Source organism: Candoia aspera, chromosome 3 (genome assembly GCF_035149785.1).
Source record: "Candoia aspera isolate rCanAsp1 chromosome 3, rCanAsp1.hap2, whole genome shotgun sequence".
NCBI lineage: Eukaryota > Metazoa > Chordata > Lepidosauria > Squamata > Boidae > Candoia > Candoia aspera.
The window spans coordinates 55,040,737-55,065,926 of NC_086155.1; the positions used below are offsets into that span (position 1 = coordinate 55,040,737).

Sequence of the window (25,190 nt, forward strand, 5' to 3'; positions counted from 1 at the left end):
GGAGCATGGATGCTGCTCTCTTTATCAGGTCCATGTGCTTGGGCCTTGATGAGGGATTCTGCCCCTTTCTTTCACACACCTCTTGGCAGCTGTAGGGCTGAGAGTCTAGGGCAAACTATGTAATTAGAAAGAAAAGAAGAACAAAGGAACTTCACCTTTTGCCACCAAGATGGATGTAGCAGAAGCAACAATGAATAAAGTCAGTAAGCTTCTTTTTACTTCTTAACCTAATGTGTCTAAGCATGTGATTCTTTATGCTTGGGAGGGCTGAATGTGTAAGAGCAATAACCTGTGTTTCTCTGGCATGCTCACTGAAGCTATCTAAGATAATTTTCTTTTTCTGTGCCAGCTTCTAAGCTGTGTTATAAACTCTCCTCCATTTCAGTGGTTCTAGCAGGCCGCTGAATTGGCTTCACGGACTACATTTAATTGTGGCCCCCAGTTTACAAATTTGTCAGGTAAAGAAAGGCAGGCTTAAAAAAAAATGGACCAATAGTTGTGTTAACGCACAGGTTTCTAATAGTTGTTGTTAATGCACAGGTTTCTTCAACATCAACTCCTTTTTAATCCTTGTAATATAAAATTGGTTTCCCCTGGGTGCACAGCCAGTAAAGAACAAGAACCTCCAATATCAAGCGAACATTTGCAATCTTTTCTCTTAATTTGTAATGGAACATAAGGTACACCTCTATCAAAATGCTCAGTAGGCAAAATTGCAGCCACCAGAAACAAAAGTTGTAGTTTCTAAATGATGGTAATTCAACAGAAATCAATTTTTCAGTCTCAGAAAAGCAAGGATAAGTCAAACTCAGTCTCACGTGGTTTGCACTCTGCACCTGTAGAGATACTCAAGGATCTTGGTGCAAACTCAAAGGATTGAATTTGAGAAGCATGAGACTTGTAAAGCAAATAGCATATCTCAGGAAGCTATAAAGCACAGTGTGTAAAAGTATTGCTAAAATCCTGAAAGGGGTGGTTCAGCTCCCATCAATGGAAGCACTGCATTCCCCCTCTGTCAGTCATCCTCCCCCCTTTAAAGTCAGAAGGAGGGAGGGTGCTTGAGCTACAGGAAAATATGGAGCATGAAGCCTGAAGATGGCAGTCAATGCCAGTCAACCCTTTTCTCTCAGTTTTCCAGTAACCCTGGCTCTTGCTTGTCCATATGATGCTATCACATTGCTCCCCACCCTTAAATATTCTGAACAGTGCACTAGGTAGTGGGGAAAGAGTGTCCCCCTTCACTAATGAGGATTGCTAGCCAATATGGATTGTTTCTATTTCAAGAGCACTGCCCACCCTTGCCTGCCCTCAGGCTATCCCATGCAGGACCAGAGGATGTTTATTTCCTGTCTAAGGATCTATCCTCCAAGGCACTACCACAAGGGCAGGACATTCACCCTATCTGATAGCAACAGCCTCTAGGCAGGGCTTCCCCTCTTGCAGACCATGGCATGGTGGTTTGGGGCTGGGGAAGTGGTGGAGGACTGGAACTGGAGAAGGCTTTTACCAAAGTTTCCTCTAAGCAGCTGGGCTGACGCTCTGCAGATACATTTCCGCTACGGAGGTCCAACAGCAGAGGTTCAGAGTTTTGGAGCTCAGCCACCTTAACTGGAACATCAGATCAAGCAGTTACTGCTCCCACCATGCCCAGCAAGTATCCAGACCTCCTGTGCATTCAGATGTCCATAACCTCTAACCGGGTTATGTGATCATACTCAGCAGCAGCAGTTTAGATGCTTAAAAAGTTGCATCACCTGTTAGAATGGCAGTCTATTTGTGCTCAATGACACCACTTCCTTTCCTTGCAATGCTGCTGCTCACCATTTTACGTATGCTCCATTTTGTCCTTGTCACAGATGAAGGTAAGAGTAAACATTGTTACACTTCCTTTTGTCTGGGAGGAGAGTGTGATTTTTGCTGATTTTCTGGGGTTCTGCAAATCTAAATGTAAATATAGTACAACCAGGTGGGTGAATAACCATTGGGCTGTAGTATCTGGGAAGAGGGAAACTGTATGAAGTTAAGATTTCTGGAAGTCTCAGTCAGTTTATTTGACATTGTTAATTCCTGGACATAACTCTGATGGGTAACATAAATGTCTAGCAATATGACTGCTCATGCTTGTTGAACGTCACACATACATGATGAAAGAAGCTGCTCTTCACATATTTCTCCTTGCTATGCCATTATTAGGAATTCCTCAAAACACCTAAGCTTGACATTAGTAAATGTGCTACTGATAGTATGGTCAAGAACTCTATAATGAAATAAAGCAATTTTGGAACTGAAAAAGCAAGTTTTCAAACTCTCCAGAATTCTTTATTAAGCTGGATGGTGACTCAAGTTCTCTCTAGTTTTTCCCACTCATCAAGGAACTTCTACCTTTCACTAAGTCTGGAAACAGATCTAAGTAACATTTTCAGAAATGTTGTTTCATCATCCCAACTCCTTTGTGGACAGTTCTAAGCTCAACAAGATACCATCACAAAACTTTGTCTAAACTAATTTATCTGAAGAAGTATTCTGGAATATTTGAAAATCTGCATGATATTTGAAGAAAGGATTACTGTCCTCTTCATGTTCTCCTGATTCAAATTTTTTTCCCTGGTTGCCTTTATTTCAGTTAAGCCCAACTGGGTGGTGGACTCTTCCATTTTTCCTAACTTTATAAAATCAGCTGAAATAGTTTTTCCTCAACCTTTCATTCTGAGGATATATGTCCTTTTAATTTCTTTCATGTCCTTTATCAAATGACTAATTCCATTTGCATTGTATAACATTAAGCACTTGCATAGTGAGATGTTCTTTCTACATAAAGAAGAACCCAAAACTAGGAAATCTATTTGGGAGGACTTTTCTGGATAAGCCAGTCCATCAATTGTAAAAGGAACTTAGGCGTACTCCCACTTTTCACAAACCTGATTGCATATGGTGAAGAGAGATCTCTATACCCTTTCAACAATGTGGGAGAACTAAAAACAAAACTGCACCATGTTATGCAGTTTAGCTCTCCTTCCAATTTTATGGCCTCATCAACATGTCCTCCTTCCATTTTGAGAGATAGTGATGCAACACAGGAAGCACTGGCTATCTCCCTGAATTAGCTGCTTTCATTGACAGACAAATCTAATGGGCCATTTATCACTGTGATCGCCTTATGTTAATAACACAGTTTTTGAATGACTACGATAAAGTTCAAAAGAAGTGATGCTGGAAGGAAAAGTCACCAGGGCAGTTGCTCAGAAGGGAAACAAAGTCCCAGTGAATACTGTGAACACCAAAAGGTTATGTCTTGGTGTCTATAGAGGCAGCATTTCAGGCTCTTGAATTGTTCCCTTCTGCACTTAAGTGAACTGACACATTTGTCTAGCTGTGGCCCAAATTTAGGGAAAGTGCTTCATAGGTAATAGGAGTTGGACACTGAGCAGGAGAAATCAACTTCAGGAGCCCCTCCTTACAAATACCACAAGGGTCTCGTTCTTTAGTCCATAGGAAAATCTGAGTGTTTGTTAGGATAAAGATATGGGACAGGACAATGTAACTTGGAACTAATGGCTGATATTTCTGTTACAACCCATTGACCAAAGTGTTTTTAGAGTGTCTGGAATATGAAAACACATATGTCCATCATCATAATCTTAATTGTTTGATATTGGAATCAAATGCAGATACTCTTTAGGATATACCACAGCCATTTCACATGTCTACTCTGAAACAACTAAAGATGTTTCTTTTGTGTTCCATCTTTATCTTTAAATCCACTTCCTTATTTTAAAAATTTGCAAGTTGCTCCTATAAAAAAATCACATGCCAGTAAGGTAATGCTCAAGATCCTGCAAGGTAGACTTCAGCAGTTCATGGAGCGAGAATTGCCAGATGTACAAGCTGGGTTTAGAAAAGGCAGAGGAACTAGAGACCAAATTGCCAATATCTGCTGGATAATGGAAAAAGCCAGGGAGTTTCAGAAAAACATCTATTTCTGTTTTATTGACTATTCTAAAGCCTTTGACTGTGTGGACCATAACAAATTGTGGCAAGTTCTTAGTGGTATGGGGATACCAAGTCATCTTGTATGCCTCCTGAAGAATCTGTATAACGACCAAGTAGCAACAGTAAGAACAGACCACAGAACAACGGACTGGTTTAAGATTGGAAAAGGAGTATGGCAGGGCTGTATACTCTCACCCTACCTATTCAACTTGTATGCAGAACACATCATGCGACAAGCTGGCCTTGAGGAATCCAAGGCTGGAGTTAAAATCTCTGGAAGAAACATTAACAATCTCAGATATGCAGATGATACCACTTTGATGGCTGAAAGTGAAGAGGAACTGAGGAGCCTTATGATGAAGATTAAAGAAGAAAGTGCAAAAGCTGGTTTGCAGCTAAACCTCAAAAAAACCAAGATTATGGCAACCAGCTTGATTGATAACTGGCAAATAGAGGGAGAACATGTAGAAGCAGTGAAAGACTTTGTATTCCTAGGTGCAAAGATTACTGCAGATGCTGACTGCAGTCAGGAAATCAGAAGACGCTTAATCCTTGGGAGAAGAGCAATGACAAATCTCGATAAAATAGTGAAGAGCAGAGACATCACACTGACAACAAAGGCCTGCATAGTTAAAGCAATGGTGTTCCCCGTAGTAACATATGGCTGCGAGAGCTGGACCATAAGGAAGGCTGAGCGAAGGAAGATCGATGCTTTTGAACTGTGGTGTTGGAGGAAAATTCTGAGAGTGCCTTGGACTGCAAGAAGATCCAACCAGTCCATCCTCCAGGAAATAAAGCCAGACTGCTCACTTGAGGGAATGATATTAAAGGCAAAACTGAAATACTTTGGCCACATCATGAGAAGACAGGACACCCTGGAGAAGATGTTGATGCTAGGGAGAGTGGAAGGCAAAAGGAAGAGGGGCCGACCAAGGGCAAGATGGATGGATGATATTCTAGAGGTGACGGACTCGTCCCTGGGGGAGCTGGGGGTGTTGACGACCAACAGGAAGCTCTGGCATGGGCTGGTCCATGAAGTCACGAAGAGTCGGAAGCGACTAAACGAATAAACAACAACCTATAAAAAATGCTGACAAAAGAAATATTTACACATCTATTGCTGTGTCTGCAAACTAGATCTAGATTTTGCAAAACAGCTTGAGTACAACTTGGTATGTGTGACCTGCTTTTTGTTATAGGTAATGAAATATATTAAAGCTTAGGGTGGGAACAAGCCCTGCTGTCAAAAAACTGATGATCCCTTATTTGGGAAGGGCAGCTGTGCCAGATTCCTAGCTGCCCTACCTTTCTCTGCCTCTCCTAGTCTTCCTAAATCAATCCCCTGTCCTCAGATGTAAGTGTAAGGATTGCCTACCCTAATAGACTCAGACTCACAAGCAGGAACTTAATGATATCTGATTTATTAAAGAATAGTATGCAAATACAGAGAAAGCTGAGAATGAGTAAAAGCGCACCAAATACAAACTAAAAACCCTCGGCTCAAACATAATCCCTCCCCCCGCCCTGCCGTTGCAAACTCCCCCCCCCAGGTGCTGGTAACCGTTTCTGCTGATGTCCTGGGAAAGGAACCTTGAACACACGAGATAACCCAAACACATTCCAATCCAGCTGCTAACATATAACAATCCCACGAGATGGAATCCTCCTCCCCTCCCAGACGAAACACGCATCAGCCAAATGACATGCGAAACGTTACGATGTAACGGTAACATCGGAACGGTGAACATGACAGTAAGAGAGATTAGGAGAAGAGAATGCTGTCTCATCATCCATGCCAACATATGATCACACTCCCAGTCTGTAGGTGAAGTGGGAGGGTGGAGGAGAGAGATCGTCTTTCAACTCAGGCAGCCAAATGTCTTCAGGCAGCCTTGTTAGTGAGAAAGGAGTCACACAACTCTCTTCTCTGCTTTCTAAGGCTGCTTTTCCGTTTTCAAAACAGAATGGTCTTGTTGTGTACATTTGCATGTAATATGTAGTTAATCCTCTTGTTTCCTCCCCACTTACTGGGGAGCGCTATCTCCCTAAAGCAGGAAGCTTTCCTCCCCAAGCCCTCAGCAAATGCTTATCACAAAACCACATGGTTATTTTAGAATGTTTTGTTTGTGAAAAAGGGCTCTCCCACGCCTCCGCCACAAAAACCATGAGGGACAACCTAATAAACAGGTCCTCTATCTCATGTTCTCTCAGATCATCCTCATAATTGTTTATCCAGTATAGATTTCTACCTGAAAAAGAGAGCAAGAAGACCAATGGCACTTAGCTTTATTGGCATTAATAAACATAACTGGACAAGTGGTCAAGAGAAATTAAAATCATACAAAGCACAGATTTATAACCACAAAAAGAAAGTGATGCTAATATATGCCATTTCACTACCATCACCAGAAAGTGCAAAATTCATGTATTTTCCTGATGCTGCCACCTGCTCTTAACATTTTTAACATTGTTGAATGCCACCTTTATTATCTTTCCCTTTATAACAGCCTTTCTCAACCTTTTGACCCTGGAGGAACCCTTGAAATATTTTTCAGGCCTCGAGGAACCCCTGCACATTCAAGCTCAAATATAGGCCAGAAGTTACAAAATTATTATATTTGTTTGATGTGTAGGCCTGTATATATGCATTAACAGTGTTCTTAGACTAAAAATAAAGAATGAGACTTACCTCTTTAATGTGAAGTTGCCCAAATTTGAAATATTTTTTTAAATAAATTGTGATCTCCCAGGGACCCCCTAGTGACCTCTCGTGGAAGCCTAGAGTTCCATGGAACCCTGGTTGAGAAACCCTGTTTAAAAGAATATAGCCAAACTCTAAGATGAGTAAAGCAGTTATCAGTCCTGTCCAGGCTGAGTACCAGTATTATGATGTTTTCTGAGCACTTAATATGAAAGCAGGGGAAGGTAGCTGAAGGTAGAAAGTATAACGGCATAATGCTCAGATGCTGTGCTTGACACCAGGTTGTTTGTGTTGGAGGTGTTAACAAATCAGCATGCCTCATTAGTATATAGATGAGTTGATGCAATTCTCTATGTGCAAGGAAGCAGTTTGTTGCCACTTCCTCTCCCTCTCTTCCTCCTTCACCACCACCGAGAGAGAAGCATGAGGCATGTAGCTCCTCTCCCTCCATCTTGGGCCATGCGGTGGGGCTAAGAATCAAAAGGAGTTTTCCCATTTTCTGCACGCAGCTATGAGGGTTAGAGGTAAGAGTTCATTAAGTTTAGGGAACAGAAGAAACAAAGAATCCTCATTTTTCCATCAAAGATGGATGTAACTAAACCAAGAATAAAATCAGTAAGACTCTTTACTTTTAAACCTACTTTGTCTAAGCATGTGATTCTTTATGCTTGGGAGGGCTGAGTGTGTAAGATCAATAACCTGTGTTTCTCTGGCGTGCTCATTAAAGCTATTTAAGATAATATTCTTTCTCTATGCGCAGCTTCTCCACTGTGTTAAGCTCTGCTCCATTCAGTGGTCCTAGCTGAACACTAATGGCTTCAGTTTGTGGGTGATTATGATGCTGATTACATGCCATCAAGTCATTGTTGACTCTTGGCAACTACATGATGATGACCTGTTCCTAACCTAGTTCTTCAGTTCTTCCAACGGTGCATTAATCGCTACTGTAACTGAGTCTGTCCAAAACTTCACCCTTTTTATGTAAGTTGTGACACATGTCAAAAAGGGATGGGGCTTTGATCACATGGCTTCCATGTTGGCTTTTTAAAATCCCTACAGGTACCTCTGACATTCATTAACTGAGAAAAGTGCTTGAAGCTTTCAGTTACATTAATCAGAGTTTCATCTGATCTGATGTGACAAAAGTTACATCTTTTGATTTCAACCATTTCTTTTCCATTTCCCTACTAACAAACATGAAAAGTAATATCATTAGAAGTGATCAGCATATATTTTATCAGATTAGAATATTCCTATACAATTTACTGTTTTTTCATTCCCTTTATGTACAAACCAGAAGGATTGAGTTCAAATCAGTTTGTAAGGAAAATGGGATACTAAAAAAAGCAGTGATCTTCAGATACTACAGGACATTTTAAGCACATAATTTTATGTGAGATTGTAAATTAAGCAAAAAGTAATTGCTTTGAAAAATCCAAAAAGCAACTGTTTTTGTTTGTTTGTTTTTTGATTACATGCCATCAGGTCAGTGTTGACTCTTAGTGACCATACAGATAGATTTTCTTCATGACGATCTGTCCTTAACCTGGTCCTTCAGGTCATCCAACGGTGCACCCACCATCACTGTAACTGAGTCCATCCAACTTGCTGCTAGTCGTCATCTTCTCTTTCCTTCCACCTTTCCCATAGGTCTTAGCGTTTAAACATTTTTTTTCATTCAAGTAGATTGATAAAATGTGATGATTGGTTATGTGCTATCACTTAGCAACCACATAGATTTTCTCCCGGATGATCTGTCCCCAACCTGGTCCTACAGGTCTGCCAACTTTGCATCCATTGTCTTTGTAACTCAGTCCATCTACCTTGCTGCTGGTCATTCTACTCTTTTCTTCCACCTTTCCCAGCATTAGGGCCTTTTCCAGAGAGCGAGGTCTTCATGTAATGTGTCTGAAGTAGAATAATTTGAGCCTGGTCATTTGTGCCTCAAGTGAGAACTCTGGGTTGATGATCCATTTGTTTTCTTGGCTGTCCATGGTATTCTCAGCAGTCTTCTCCAACACCAAAGTTCAAAGCATCAATAACTTTTTCTATCCTGAAAGCAATTATTAGAGACCAAAAACAAAAAAGAATTACTGTTGTAGGAAAGAGGAAGGGAATGTTCACCTAAGTAAGAATCTTGGAGGGGATAGAAAGTGCTCTGAAACTCTCTACTCTCTTATAATCCATTAATCTATTCATCCATTATACCTAATTTTGTGTGTCCTGCTGATTGCAGCACTAGAGAAGGGTTTTCACTTCTCTTCACACAAATGCAGAAAGCCTCAGAGGAATGGAAAAGAGAAAGAGTAATGTTTCCTTTCCTGAAACTCATTCCCTTCCCCTGTGCAAATAGGCCTGAACACTGTTATAATACTGTATTCACAAATCCTGCTAAATCATAATGTGGTTTGCTTGCATAAGTTTAATTGGATGGGTGAACACACTTTGTGTTTACGTGTGAACCAGGGCTTCGGGCTTGTTTAACAAACCATGGTTTTAAAAGATTGGCTTAGCATTATGCACAGAGTCTACAACTCCCATTTTAAGCTGCTTGATCTCTTGAAAAATAGCAGCATGCTCCCAATAGAACATTTTGTCAAGGATGTCATAATCTTGACTAATACAGTTCCATTTGCCACTTGCTTCCTGCCATCTCATAGTCAAGAATAGCCTGGATATATTTGGTGTTATAGCTCTTGTTCTTTTCAACTAAAACACTACTGAGAACTCAAACCATTTTTTGTTTCTTTTCCCCCTTTTTTAAAAAAAACTTTCCCCATACAGAAGCTATTCTACTGGCCAAAACAGCTCAAGATGTCTTCTGCTTTTCCCGGACCTTTGAGGATCTCACCTGTTTCTGGGATGAACCAGCACATGTGAAAGGAGCATATCGATTCTTCTACACATATGAAGGGTAGGAGGTTATTCTTCACATAGACTGGCCAAGTTGTCTGAGTAGAAGGGTTTAGCCAAGCAATTATAAACCTAGTTGCAGTTTCTGAGCAAATTACTTTGAAGTCTGGGAAATGATGGTGGTCTGTAGAGGGAAAGGGATGGTTGAAAGTCACTTTTGCCACTTCAGAACAAGATTAAATTACTGTGGGAAAGTACTGCAATCCTAACTATTCTATTTCACTCCTGCAGAGACAAAAGCAGAGAATGTGCTCTAATCTCCATGAAAAATACAGATGGAGGTTGGCGCCACACCTGCATCTTTCCTGAAGACCATTATGGCATTCAGCTCTTTATTGAACTCAATGTTGAAGTGTTGGGTATTGTTAGTAATCACAGCATATTCTCACAGTATCTCAGAGTGAACACTGTTGGTAAGTTTCTTCCATATACAAAATGTGAAGCAGGGAAAGAGATGAAGATTGGGTAAAGCCCATTTTGGTCACTCTAGGGCTGTCCAGCATCCTAAAACACATTGATACTATGACCTGTATTGACGCAACAATTTTAGCCAAGTTATGTACAAATATGATTTCCATGTTATAATTTCAGTGATTGCTGGAATGAATCTGTGAATCACACAGATACTTGATTTATGAATTTAGTCAAACTTAATTAACTCTATGTTTAATTTGGCACTGACAGGTAAGATTCTTGTTCAAAGTTAATAATGGACAGTTGTGGACTTTTTATTTATTTATTTATTCATAACATTTCATGGCATAAACAATATGCGGGTATTTATTTCAAGCCATCTTTCAGGGCATACAGTTATCAGTTTCCAAGGGGTGTGTCTGATGCTACTGACGTCCCCAGAAGAGAGGGTAAAACTTTTCACCCGGGTATTTTGCTTTTTGCAATAGACCTGAGAAAGAGGTTAAGTTCAAATAGGCACATTGAGCCTTCAAAGGTTTAACACATCTATTTTGCCCCTTATGTAGCACAGAGAGGTAGAAAACAGTACTATCAAAAATTGGTGGTTTGTCCACAGACTTCTGCAGTATGATCTAATGGGTTTTCTGGAAAATGCAAAACAGGGGTTGGAGGACAGCATGTGGCTAAAGCAGTGCATTCACCCACCAATAACTTAAACAAAAAAATTAAACAACACTTCCTATCACTAAAAATAGTTCAAGTACAATACAAATGACTTTACTTTACTTTGTTTTTCTTTTCTTTTCTTTTTAAAAAAAGCAGTAACAAGGCTTCATTTTTCTCCCTGGGAAAAGGAGTTCCAAAACCGAGAAGCCACCACCAAGAAAGCCCTGTCCCTAGTATTCCCAACAGCCTAATAACTCTTGCTGGTGAAATACAGAGAAGAGGTTGCCATTTACTCTAAAATGTAACTGTAGGGATAAGGCAGAGACAAAGAGGAAGGTAATGTGAGCAAATGCCGTTATACTCATATGCTTCGTGCCTGAACTCAGTAAGACACCAGCAGTTTTGAGAATTTTCATTTCAACTCTGTCTCTGCTCACACAATAGTACTTTCCCTACTGTCCAGGAGTCAAGAGCATCCCAACCCAGAAGTTAGCCCCTATCATCATGTTTGAGAGTGCTTGTTGAATACAAGGATTGAGTTATCATCTGCCATTTGGATTTTATTTTTATCTATATTGTTTACCTGTAACTGTTTTTTAGATACTGTATTTTTATATATAGTAACTTTATTGTATATTACTGTTTTATCGATTATTGTTGTAAACCGCCCAGAGTCCCTCTGGTGGGTGGAGATGGGTGGTGACAAATTTGACAAATACATAAATAAATTTTAAAAGATGTTCCTGCACTGATACCCATCATGTAGCACCGAGTTTTCTACAGACTTATTGAGAATTGTTTTCCCTACCTTTCAGCTTGTCCATATAGCAGGGATCTGAGAGTCCCATCAAGCAGCTTTGCTGTTGATAACAGTCAAGTTCTCACATTCCTGTTGCCTCTGCAGTTCCCTGTTCCCTGCTTCTACCTCACATGGAAGCAATCCAACATGAGTGGACAGATAGGGGACATGTTACAAGTGCACCATGATGTGTTTATTAGCCTTCTGCGTGGATTTCCTATTGTTCAGCTTTTAGAATAATATTTGCTGCAACTTTAAAATTATGATTTTGCATTATTCCATTTAGAACAGCAATAATTTTATTTCTGTTTTGTCCTTATGTTAAGGAAATGCAGAACAAAAAAACACATTTTCACTGTTTGTTTAGGATGTACGTATAAAACACATCTGAGTCTAGATGGCCTATATTGTTTTTCAAAGAATCATGCATTTAGGGGGGGGGTGTCTCCAAGTGCACTATCCATTACCATGATGCAAAGCAGACAGACTGCATGCATGCTGGTGTACATGCTTATGTACTGCTTACTGCAAATCCTACAGCTATATTGCAAGGCACATACAGGTAATAATCAGAATGTCCATTCTGCTGGAAGCTGTTGTTCCATTAAAAGCCAAATTGGCCATTTGCATTGTTAAATAATTTAATATGAATGCCTTTTGCTGGAGGAGAGAGTGTGTGATGGATACAAGAATTGCACTTGGAGAATTGCACTGTTGGGGATTAAATAAATTAAACATAAATTGAATCTTGTGATTTGCAGATAAACAATTGTAGGGGAGAAAGAGGTAATTTTATTGCCAGCAATTGATTTCAAATTTTATTTTTCTCTGACACCATTACATATTTACTTCTATGTAAGTGAGTGTTTTCATTAAAGTTGCATGTGTTTGTGAGAAAGATAGAAAAAAGGCCTTCATCTTTAAAATGTGATTGTACAGTTCAAGATGTTGTGTAAATGACCAAGCACAAATATCACATTACTGCACTGTTGGATTTAATGGGTGCTTTAAAAGTTTAAAGTAACTGCTGCAGGAGAGGGCCAGAAATAAAGCAGAAATTGGGGGTGGCTAGGAAAGGATGAATCCTTTTTCTATCGTTGCAATCTGAAATCCTGAACACGCTTATATTCGTAGGAAACAAAGCTCCCAGTTGTTTGCTCATAATCTTTGAAAAGCCCTCTCTCCCAGAGGCACAGAATCTCTTAGCTATAGCAGAAATGTTTTGATGGTGACAGCGTAACTCCAAAACTATCCTTGGTTTGGCAGCCTCTGCTGATTTGAACCATGTATAATTTGCAAATGGTTCCAAGACTAGAATAGTGGCAGTTGAGCTTTTTTTTTTTTCCCATGTCAGAAGCACCTACCAAGGCACTTCTGTGTTGAAAGGATTTGCCAGTGATGTCACCGTTGCCTGGGGGACGCCCAATGGGGCTCCTTTCATGTCCGTTTTTTTCCTACCGAAGTGGTACCTATTTATCTACTTGCATTTGCATGCTTTCCAACTGCTAGGTTAGCAGGAGCTGGGACAAGTTGACAGGAGCTCACTCCGTCATGTGGCTCACGCTCTCAGGTTTCGAACTGCTGAGCTGCCAACCTATGGACTGGATTCAATATCCTTAGTTCAGTTGGAATTAGAACTATTTGTCAAATAGCAACCACTACCTGATTGCCTTCTGGGGTATTTCTAGGAACCAGCATATGTCATGAATGACTCTTTTCTCCTCTTGAAACCTTACCCCTCCATGAACTCCCAGTAGCAATGATCTAGCAGTGGAGGAAGAAACCAAGTTTTTTCTTGTGTTACCAAATTGTCCTGTGCTTGTTTGTGCATGATGTGATCTGGTGCTGAGAAGAAAGGGATGGGAGTGGTGCTTTACCTAAGTCTTAGCAGGCCAGATGGAAAAGCTTGACAAAAGCAGTGCATCTGGTCTACAGGCTGGAGATTCATTATAATTTAGTCACACGGTTTATTTGATTATAAGCATACATGCAAATTTCAAGACAATAAGGATATAAGCTGCAAATAGGAAGGCTGTGGGTAGGTTTCCAGTAATGGTGGATTGTGGATGGCATCTGCTCTTTCTTTATAAGTGTCGCTAAACAACATACTGTATATTTGATATTAATCAAGTTTCTTTCTTTGGGCAAGTTGCGGAGATATTTGCTCATACATTGACATTGGCAGTATTGCTATTTTTTCTCCGTATACTACATTTCCATCAATATTTTCTTTATCAGCAGACATTTTACCCAACAAGTCCCTGGGTCCATCCTAAGTCCCATTAGGTCCAGCAAAAGAGGAACGCTCCAGGGTCTGGAGTGCCATCTGGCAGGCCCTGGGAAGAGAGATTTTCTGTCATGGCACCCACTTTTGGAATATCATGCCCCAGAGATTAGACTGGCCCTGACCCTGTCAGCTTTTTGCAAGGCCTTAAACACATGGTTCTGTCACCAGGCCTGGGGACCTGGGCAAGCTCATGCAATGGTTGTGTTGATCTTTAATGGTAAGTTTGTTTTTACCCTGGCTGTGGATTACATGTGTGTTGTTTCTTTGTTTTGTTTTTTTAATGATAATTAAATTATAACAATTTATATAATAAAAATATATTATAATAAAAATAATTATTATTTAATTATTTTTAAACACCCAAGTAATGAACTTGAGATGAGAGGCCATATACAGTAAATTGAGATAATAAATAAATAAATTAGTAGGTCTTGTAAGAGAGTTCAGCTATCAATTCTAAAGGAGGCACAAGTGCAATTTATTTATTTATGTATTTATGTATGTATGTATTTATTTATTACATTTATTACATGTATTACATTTATTACATTTTTATGACTGCCCATCTTCCCCACACTGGGGACAGATGTTCCAATTTCTCTTCTAGCAGATTAGAATGCTAAATATATCAATCAGATTACCTCCTATTCAATCTAGAAGGGCCATTCTTTCCTGTTCAGACATCACACAAATAGCATAGAGATAAGCAAGAGTTTTAACTTTTGTTTTGTTTTGCTTTTTTTTTTTCTTAAGGTCTCGTTGCTCCCCCAACAAATGTAACAGCTAAGTGGCCTGGGATTGCACAACAACTGCTTGTAAATTGGGTGCCTCCATCTATCGGCTATGCAGACTTCTTGATTTATGAAGTTCTTTATGGTGCTCAGGATTCCATGCAGCCACTGTTCAGGGTATGGTTAATATAGGGGAAAATGGCTTTGGTATACAGTAAGGGATAGAGGATATTTTTGCTCTATTACTTCCAAGTAAAAATGGTCTAATTGAAGAAACTGTTATAGTCCTGTTCTAATTTATTACAGATTGAAGTGAAAAACAGCTACATGTGCCAGCTCAAGAATCTGATCCCAGGGCAGCAGTACCACATCCAAGTCCGCACCAAGCCTGATGGCCTCTCTCTTGATGGCATCTGGGGACTCTGGTCTCCAGCAGTGATAGCAGAAACACCCCATCTTTCTGGTGAGTGGCCTGTTGGCTAGGAAGCAGCTGTCAGGAATTCTCAGTGGTGCAAACTTGTAGGGCAATAGCATGGTAGGATGCAACACTTCTTTGTGGAAGCAGGGCACCCAGGAACCAGAATTGGCATAATCATACTGGATCAGTATTACTGCACAATGAAAATTTAAAATAAATAAAATTGTTGCTAGCATGGATTCTATGACTCCCTATAAAATCAAAATTCTCTATACAGGAGGCATGTTTATGCATGAAAATATTCATGTAATGCTTGTGAATCTGTACTTCTGCTACTTGCACATTTTTCTGGCATGCAGGTACTTTCATATATGTAAAACCACATGTCCCATGAAACACTGAATTGGAAATACATATTTCTCTCTCATTCCTCATTACTATTAAGTAATTCAATAACCCCATGGAGATGCAGCATCAAGGTACTTGCAATTCTGGAAATGCAAATGTTGCATTCCCTTCAGGATCCATACTACTGATCAGAAACTACTGATCATCCTGACACAAGGATGTACTCAGATCTGCATTTGCTTAGCTAGCATGATGGAAATGGGGGAGATGAGCGGTAATATAAATTTAATAAATAAAATAAAAAAGGGACAAACAGAGAGGTATGGATGTTTACCTTCCAGTTCTGGAGTCTGTTAGGCGTGTGGGCATGATTAAAAGTATTGGAGAGCATATGGAAGACAAAATCAACCAGGGCGTAAGGACTAACTACCTTTTCTTTCCATTCGCTTCTGCATGTCTTCCTGCTCAAAATTTGCATCCCTGCTCAGAATTTGGGGTATTTTCTTCTACCAGCTCTGCTAGCATAACATACCTGACCCAGTCAGTCATTAATTCAGTCAAATTTCCTTTCAATGATTCTAGCAACTCACAATCACGCTAACTGAATCAAAAGGCACTTGTTCAGAAATATTGCCTGCCTTCCCAAGGACATGACTGGTATCACATGAGCTCTTGTGCCAGGAGAGCACTTAACAGACTTCATGACATCACCAACCTCTTTTCCATTGTCCAGGGCAAGCAGACAGCAGTTGGCGTAGTTTGGATACCACAGCTGATCAGTGTTTAAGAGTATGTTTTGTGCCACCAGATTCTGGCAGTGATTTTTTTCAGTCATTTTCTCTCTCCAGCTATTTTTCTTGAAGAGGTAGGTAGGCAAAATGGAGCAATTGAGTAAGTTTTATGTTCCCCCAAACATGGTGATGGGATAGAAGACTGGCTCTGGCTTGGGCTGAACCTGACTCTATAGGCAGCTTGAAGATGGGTGGAGTTCAATTTCCAAAATTCCCCAGCCAGCATGCTGGCTGGAGAATTCTGGGAGTTGAAGTCCACCCATCTTCAAGCTGCCAAGGTTGAGAAACACTGCTATAGGCACTAATTGGTCTTTTGATTTAACAATTAATTCCCTTCCCCTGACCCAGTGTATGTCCCATTGTCTGTATATTCTTCTAAATTTGTCATGCCTCATTTATGGATTTTTATGAGAAGCCCCTTATTATCTTTCACTTTTATCTATGCTTTCCTTCTGCATCATCTGACTCCTCCCCCCCCCAAAAAAAGGTGAGGAAAAAAGTAGAAAAGCTGCCCAATGCCTTTTGGCTGGTGGCATTAGGAATCTTCCATCTTCCTAGGTTGGTCCTTTCCTTTCCAAAACGAACTTTGCTTCTAAGGCACAGCAATAAAAAAAAATCTAAATATAACTATTTTTCTTATTAAAGTTTTTTTTCACATTTTATAATAAAAAATAAATTTGTGAAAAGAGGTTTCCAAGTGTCAGAAATCCAACTTGGGGAAGGAGTTGGAACATGCAATAAATGTTCTGAAAAGCATCAAAGACTGCCTTAGGATAAATAGCCACAGCTGTACAGATGTTCCTGAGCTACAATCACAAGCAGCCTCACCCAATATGAACAATGTTGAGAGATTTGGGCAGTTTAGTTCAGTTATATAGAATTTCTAGAAGATACCACTGTGGGTTGGCCACTGTCTACAAAGGCAGGATATGCATTGTATATACTGTATATCAAAGAACATAGCATGTGAGACGCAGAACAGTACTGAAAAAGCAGCTGTCGAATGGTTCTAACTCTGTTCTCTCTCCTGGACAGAGGTAATTGGTCTGCACTGCTTCACTCCAGACTTGCATCAACTGCACTGCCAGTGGGACAAGAAGCCCATTGGTTCTGGCCCCCTTCACAGCCTCTTGTACTGGATGGAAGGCAACAGCAGCAGTACAAGGTGACTAGATGGGCAAGTGAACAGTACAAGGTCCCCTCCTTCCTGTCCTGTCCCATAATTTGGGTTTTTGCTCCTGTTTCAGGTACAGCTCCCAAGTAGAGCCTTTCCTCCCCTTCAGTTTCCACATCCATATGTAGGATTGAGGAAGATACAAACAAGGTTACTAACTTTTAGCTAGTTAATGCACATCCCATCCTACTTTCAAATTGCTTAGGTGGCATAGATAGTTCCCCTATCTAAGCCACCTTCTTAACAGCAGCAACCCTGGGAAATAGGTTAGGCTGAGATGAAGAGACTGGCCAAAGCTTAACTGGGAGAGTTTCAGAACTGAGTTGTAATTTGAACCTAAGTTTCTCCAGTCCTAGTACAACAGTTTAAAATGGTATCAATCAGTCCTGCTTCTTGGTTGCTTGACAGTGACTGACTTTGTGCCACTCACAACAACTTCTTTCATGTTTACTAAGTTTCCAAATCCCAGGTCTCAAATTGCCATAGTTTAGGAGGAGGCTATACTGTAACATGTGAGCTTCATCTGTCGTTTCCATATCTTGGCCCAGATAGTACATCTTCTTCACAGAGCCTATATTTCAAATGGCCTATGACAATCAATAGAAAGTGATGACAGCTGTTCAAAATTATTATGCAACAGGGATGATGGATGGATGGACAGATGGATGGAGACAGACAAAATAGATGATAGATAGCAGTGCTTTTTAAAAAATTTTGCAATTTAAGGGATCTCACTAATCATATTCATTCCAATATGATTAGCAAGATCCCCTAAATTGAAAGGTAAGTTTAAACAAAACTTGGGGATACTAACTGTCAAGGAAAGTGTGAGTGTTGATGATAATTTAAAAACTGTGTTTAAAAGGCAACTTCAGGTAGTTCTAGCAGACAATTCAACACTATTTTCCATTTTAATTTTCAGAGGGCAAGTCTGGCATAAATGTAAGAAGGAAGACCCTGTTTCCTGCACATGCACCTTCCAGCCCAGCAGCACCAATTACCTTTCTATCCTGGTGACTGTCAGCCAGGGTGAGCAAGAGGTCAGCTACTTTGAAGAGCCATTCAAACTGTACGATGTGGGTAAGAATCTTCTACATCGCTAGGCCTCAGCACCACCAGGGCTTTCAGCCCAAACGAGTGAGCTGTTCTGAGATGGTCCAGCATCAAAGAACAGCAGCACTAGGAGAGATGTAATATTATTAATACTGCAGCAGACCTCTGCTTCTCCAAGAAGCTGAGCTGACTTAACCAGCCACCTCTCTCTCCCTCTCTCCTGTTATAGTGCACACTGCTCCCCCAAGAATCCTGCAAGCTTCGGTAGACAGAGATATACTAAGGCTGGAGTGGGTCTCCCCACTGGAAGAGATAGCTGAGCACATGGTATATCAGATACGGTATACTGTGCAGGACACCTTGAAATGGAAGGTAATATGTTGGTGTAGGATGGATAGATGCAGGACAGCTTCTTAAGAAAAAGCCATGCTGGAACTGCCTTTTGCTCTAAGTCAGTACTCTGGAGCATAAATAGAAGTCTATGATAGTGTCCCTGGTACTGTGTTTTTTCCCAGGAGATATCCTTGTGATATCCAATTAGCAGTGCCAGGTAGTTGCAAATAAAGAAATAAATAAATGCTTCAGTATTGCAAATTTAGAACTATAACTTCTAAGTTATAAGATATGATACCCTAAATTCATTTTATTCTGCACGAATCATCTGGGATGTTGTGTCCCATTCTGGGACCTCTATATCCTTCTTATATCACAAAAAGGATATAGAGGTAAGCGACAAAAATGATCAGCACAGTGTAAAGAATGGTTGAAGGAGATGAGAGTGTTTAGCTGGAGAAATGAAGATAGAGTGGAGATATAAGAGCATTCTTCATACAGTATATCCAAAGAGAAAGACAGTAATCATTTATTTTCTGCTATCCCAGAGGGCAACGCAAAATTTATTACTGATAGTCCTTGCTTAATGACCACAATTGGGACCAGCAACTCTATCGCTAAGCAACGTGGTCATTAAGGAAGACATCACATGACCGCGACAGGTTTACAGCCTCATTTCTGCCATGGTTGTTAAGCAAATCATCACATGACTGTGAATTGCAATTTTACTGCTGGCTTTTCCATTAACTCTGCTTGTTGGAAGCCACCTGTGAAGCACGCAAATGGTGATCATGGGACAATAGGATGCTGCAATGGTCATAAATGCCCGCTGGGTATGAAGCACTAAAATCCTGATCATGTGACCGTAGGGATGCCGCAACAGTCATGTGAGGACCGGTTGCAAAGTTGTTTTTTCAGCGCTGTCATAACTGAACAGTTGCTAAACAGGGCAGTCATTAAGCAAGGACTACTTGTAGCCTTAAATTACAGGAAGGTTGATTTCAACTGAAGATTTAAAAAAGCTTCTGGACAGCAAGGGCAGTTTCACACCCCCAGAGTTCTTCTCCCCAGTTCCTCAGAAAGCAGCTGGAATCAGGCCCACGATAGTGTTTGTCTGCCAACCTTAAGAAGAGAATTCAAGGAAAATACCAATCAGCCAATCTGTGCTTTTCTTCCAGCTGCCAACCGAAGAAAACAATAAACATTATTCAAGCCTTATACTGTACTGCCTATTGGGGTTAACATAAATCTCCTTACCCCCATTTCATAAATAAAGGAAATTACTGTCACTCCCTCACAACCACATGTTTTCAGTACATGTATTTCTATGGAATTATCTAATGGACTGCAGAAAGGTTTTGACAGTTTTTTGCTATGAGGGAAAGGTTTTTCAAGGGAAGATTGGTAGGAAAAAATGAAAAAAAAGTGAAATCAGGGCACCTGGGGGAGGGTCCAAAAAGTCACAATCAGGGCTGCAACTCTGTGATTGAAGCCTCATCTCCTTTTTATGTATCCTGCATGCACAACACACATAAAAAGGGGTGGGGGCACAATCATGTAGTCATGGCTGCCATCTTGACATTTTTACAACCCCCACTCCCAACAGCTGTCCCTGAGTGAACTCTCACAAAGGTTTTTCAGCTGTTTTGCAGCCATTCCTCTATTACATTTTATAAACCCTATGAAATATATAGGTGAAATACTAGCATGTTGCTAAGTTTTCAATTGAGTACTCTGTTCAATACTGTAGCTGTGACCATAGTTACATCTTGGTAAGATCTAAACAGTGCTTACAGAAACAGGACACCAAATCTCTGTGATGGGGAGGGAGAGAGATAAAGAGAATGAAATTGCCCATGATCTGGAAAATGGGGGTCTTGCAAGTATTTCTTTGAATGGGGAAACTGACCACTCGTAAGGTCTGCAGGACCACAGCAATTCAAAGGAAAACACCAGCTTTGCAGTGATTTCCAATACACCAGAACAAATCAAGTCAACTTAGGGAGCCATAAAATGGTGCAAGTTTAATAAGATCCAGAATTGATCATAAAGTGGTACAAAATGATGGCATGGACATACCTAAGATTAGTTCGGTAGTAGAGAAATTTCTTAGAATGGGAGATAAGTCCTTAAGCAGAGAAGAGAGAGCCATCTTTAGGGATCTTTTGGTCTGAGTTTTCTGCAATGGACAGCAGCCAAATTAGTTGACCTACAAGATTCAGATCGTATCTATGGAATGTAGCAGAAGGGAAGAGGGACAAGCACCATGTAATCAAAAACACTGTGATCCTAAGGAGATCCTAAAATGTACACTCACCACTGTTATATATATGACCAAACAAGCTGACCTACTGGTCTGTGGAATGCATAGAAAAACTTACTGTATTTCTGGCCCAAGCAATAATGTCTAAACTGAACCTTTACTAGAGAATGAGATAAATGCATCTCATACTTTTGTATTTGGCTCAAGGTACAACTAAGGCAACCAGAAGTGTTTAACAACTTAAACAAAAGAGGCTTTAAAAGGCTTAAGAATTCCAATTAATCCTCTCATTTTTCAAACATGCCATAACTTTCATGAGTGGACACTACTACAATTTGTATTATATTAAATGAAGCATGAGGAATGTCCCATCCAGAGGAAAAACAGCTCCACAGCTGTGACCTAGATAGTAGAATAATACCTAGGACAATGCTGTAGTTTTGGGATATGACACCCAGGAGTCTAATTAGTAGAGTGACATGATGGGACCATTTTCTGTGTAGACTCTGCAGGTGCAGTATTCAAACACCAGTGAAATTCATCTGGCCACCCAGGATCGCTACTGCCTTCAGCTGCGTACCCAGCCGGATGGACAGAGGTTCCGTGGGGGCTGGAGTGCTTGGTCAGAATTAGTGTGCGTTGAAGTCCTACCTGGTACAGGTAAGCAACATCAGTGGCGGCTACTGGGGAGAAGTTGCTAGATATGGTTCAGAGAAAACAGTTGGCAAATGAAACAAAGACTGCTGACCCTCAGGAAAAAAGAGTCACAAACTCACCACTGTATGCTTCTGCTTTAGATTCGGTGATTATGATTGTGGCCATTGCACTCTTACTGTGTGCAGGACTTGTGCTGGGACTGGGCTTCACCTGCCTCTCCAATTACAGGTAACTGAATTCTGTGCAGTTCAGCCATTGAACAAAAAACACACTTGGGATATGCGTTGTTATCCCTTTGAGATCATCTGTGTTTCTTTGTTACTAGTAGTGTGAAACAAAAGCTCTGGCCACCCATTCCAGACCTACACCGTGTCCTGGATGGATTCCTCAAGGATAATGGCAAGCAACAGCAGCAGCAGGTGAAGCATTCTTTTCAGTATGTTAATTCTAATGCAGTAAGCCAGTAGAAGCAGAATTAGGTCATCTTTTTACTAGAAAAGGAGAACATTCCTGTGCTTTTTAACTCTTTCCAATATACTTTTTGTGGGAATGTTGCATCATTCTGTGGGCATTATTTTCCAGGTTTCAGGAATAATATAAGCAAAGCCATTTCTCTTCTGTCTTTTCAGTGATGCAGACCTTTTCAGTTCCATTCCGGTTTTGAACTGTGATGTATGTGATGGTGAAGACAGTATTATGTATGGAAATAAGATGATGTAATGTTAGCTTGTGCCAAGAACTCTCCCACGCTCCTCCCTTGTTCAGATTACATGCTAAAACCCTGGGTGGAACTGTTCATGATTTTCAGCTCTTCCTAGTTGGAGTACACTGCTCATTTGTTGTTATGTTGCCTTTTACATTGTTATTTCATACAGACTCCCATACAGTGAATGTCAAGGAAGGATGGAATAATTCAGAGGTCCTTCTGAATTTCTGATTGTTTCTTTCTGAACTTTTAGGTAAATGCCTTCTTTTGCAACAAAATGTTGGAGGATGTGCCTTTGACTTGCTTGTTGGAAGTATTATCTGAGATACCCCTGGAAACACCAAGCTTTGACCCTCTTCTAGATACGATTTCAGCAGAACAGGCAGAATGGGGCAGCCAGCCTTCTTCCCACCAGCACTACATGGTGCTGGGTTCTAACAATCCCCAAGGTAGCCACCATGAAAACGAATACTTTGATGACATAAATGATGATGGAAATGCTTTCCCACAGTCCTTGGAACATGATCTACACATAATGTCAGAGCCAGTGATCCACTTTGCCTTGTGGAATGCACCATCAGAGATTAAAGAAGAAAGAAGGGAGGAAAATTCTGAGGACCAAGCCACATCTGTCACTGACATTTCAAACCAGACATATTTGCTAATGGGCTGATTGTGTCTGCCATTAGGGGACAACACTATGAGAAATTATTAGGTCCTACGGATGTAATACAATACAAACAATTTTGAATTGTAGTGCAGCTATTTAGCTGCTACTCCCTGAGTCTCTTATGGACCTACTGACTTTACCAGTTGACTGTTAGAGCAGAGTCAGGCAATTTTTCATGGCCAAAAGCTGCCCTTAATTTTTGGAAGGCAATGATGCAAAGTGGCTAGACCTATATTCCATTTTTTTTTTCCTGGTTTGAAGGGGAAAAGACTTACACTACAATTTTTCTGTTTCTCATTTCAAAATGGCAGGAAATTATACTGCCAAATTCTGGTAGTTGTGGTCAAAGGAAACTCTGATTGCTGCAAAAGGATTTGAGGATCTGTGGCCTCAGATTGCCCACCCAGGCATTAGACTATGAGGGGGAGTTGAATGTGGAACTTTATTCCAAGGCATGCCCACATTGCATCTGGTAACCGCAGCTTTCCAAATGCAAAGTGACTCTTACAAAGCTATGTCCCAGTGTTTTATATGACAGCCTAAAATAAAACAAGCTCTTTTAAATACTTTCTCCATTTTGGAGAAATAGGATCAACTACCTTTTTGCAAAGTATGTTTTAAGCAAATGCTGAAAGAATTGCAGGAATAAAACTGCTTAGCATAATCAGAAACAATGCTGAATGGTAAATATACCACGATCAGCACAAAAATACAAACAGTAATTTGTGAAATAAGCATCACTCTATGTTGGGTCACTGCAAAGGTCATATCTGTCTGTTTCACTCATTTTAAATTGCACAGGTTACTACTGACCTGTAGAGATTAGGATTCACTGTTAATATTTGCATCGCCATGGCTGCTTGTAAACACAAATGTAATGTTATTTGAATAATGCAGCTGCTATAGTTCACTGCAGTTAAATGAACTTTTTTTTTCATGAGGATCAAATTTAGGTGTTCATGCAGCACTGATTAACTATTTGGTGTCATAAAATCACCTCTTACCATCTCCAGAGAGGTTTCACCAACTTTCAAAATCTATTTTGCTTTAAAAATAGAAGGATGATGACCCAATATTTAACAGAATAAGACAGCAATCAAAACAGAGTAAAGGAAAAAATTCTGTTGGCTTACTGTAGCCAGGGCAAGAGCTACGTCTCTTCTGATGCTGTCCCTGTAGCAAGCAAATTAACTGCATGAGCTGCAATTCAGCAGTTAATGGGACTGATTCCCAGGCTCCTCAAAAGTGCTTTGGATCCAACTGATATAAGGCCTCAGATGGCCTTGCTTAAGGTCTATTGCTGGTAGAGAGTTCACGGAAGGGTCCAGAGCAAAGGGTATTTCTGAATGAAGGAAGCAGATGGAGAGCTGAATCAGTGTTGCAGTGGATGGGATGACCACAGCCACCTGACATGGGTGAGGGAAGCAAGATACTTCTGATAGGGAAAATACAACAGCAGCTACTATTTTAAGGTGACACTGTATATATCACTTTTATAATCAAATGCCAGCTAGAGAGTTTGAGATGTTGTACTGAATATAAATGTACTGTCCTCAACAGACCAGGTTGGAGCAACGAAGGAAAAGAACCTGGGATCTGAGGCTACGTACAAAAAGTACTTCCCATTTTCCTTGTATATTCCATATTCAAAGATAAATATATTTTGTGAGGCCAAACATTAAAAGAATGGCAATTATATCTAGTGTAATAACAAATGTAGATAAGCACAGCAAATTTCCCCAATGGAGTAGTTGCAGAAATATTGAAAATCCATTTTGCAAAATTAGGTGAAGTATTAAACATATTAAGAAAAGCACACAAGTAGAATATGGAGCATTTTTGCAAGACTATTCAGAATGAAATGATTTTTTAAAAAGTAACACAGCAGACAACATTCACCTTGTTCATCTGTAGTTGGTGAACTACAATCTTCAGCATCTCTCCCTACTATATTGACCTTGCTAGCAGAAGCACCTGGAAATGATAATTCAGCAACATCTGAAGGATTGCAGAATTGACCTGCCTTGTAGGACTTCTTGTCAAATTGCTGAGTTCAAACTGCATTTGCTGAACAGGTTCTTTACTACCCATTTAGGTTTTTCCTGTAAATATAGGATGTTGTTGATAATTCTATTGATCACCAATAAACAATTGAACAAATTGTCTTTCTAAATTAAAAATCTGTTACAGATGTGACAAAAGTAATCCGGTCCATTTTAGGACATTATTTCATCCCTGGGAAAACTGAAACGCTCTGGCCTTGTAGATTTAGTACA

General features: G+C 40.2%; 1 protein-coding gene across 1 annotated transcript; it reads left to right on the forward strand.

The window, feature by feature from the left end:
• The first annotated feature begins 1,365 nt into the window (after positions 1–1,365).
• Positions 1,366–24,724, forward strand: MPL (MPL proto-oncogene, thrombopoietin receptor). The gene is made up of 12 exons (XM_063297764.1): positions 1,366–1,862; positions 9,476–9,605; positions 9,836–10,017; positions 14,524–14,678; positions 14,808–14,964; positions 17,094–17,223; positions 18,155–18,312; positions 18,515–18,657; positions 21,385–21,541; positions 21,679–21,766; positions 21,864–21,957; positions 22,498–24,724. The coding sequence occupies exons 1-12, from the start codon at positions 1,763–1,765 to the stop codon at positions 22,915–22,917; spliced, it is 1,914 nt and encodes a 637-aa protein (XP_063153834.1). The 5' UTR covers positions 1,366–1,762; the 3' UTR covers positions 22,918–24,724.
• The last annotated feature ends 466 nt before the right edge of the window (positions 24,725–25,190 follow it).

What these genes read in the sequence shown, in the direction of transcription:
- MPL (XM_063297764.1), top strand. Translation starts at nt 1,763, where the DNA reads ATGGCAGTCTATTTGTGCTCAATGACACCACTTCCTTTCCTTGCAATG. An exon ending in AGAAACACCCCATCTTTCTG is followed by an intron (nt 14,965 to 17,093) that starts GTGAGTGGCCTG and finishes TCTCCTGGACAG; the next exon opens with AGGTAATTGGTCTGCACTGC. An exon ending in ACCTGCCTCTCCAATTACAG is followed by an intron (nt 21,767 to 21,863) that starts GTAACTGAATTC and finishes CTTTGTTACTAG; the next exon opens with TAGTGTGAAACAAAAGCTCT.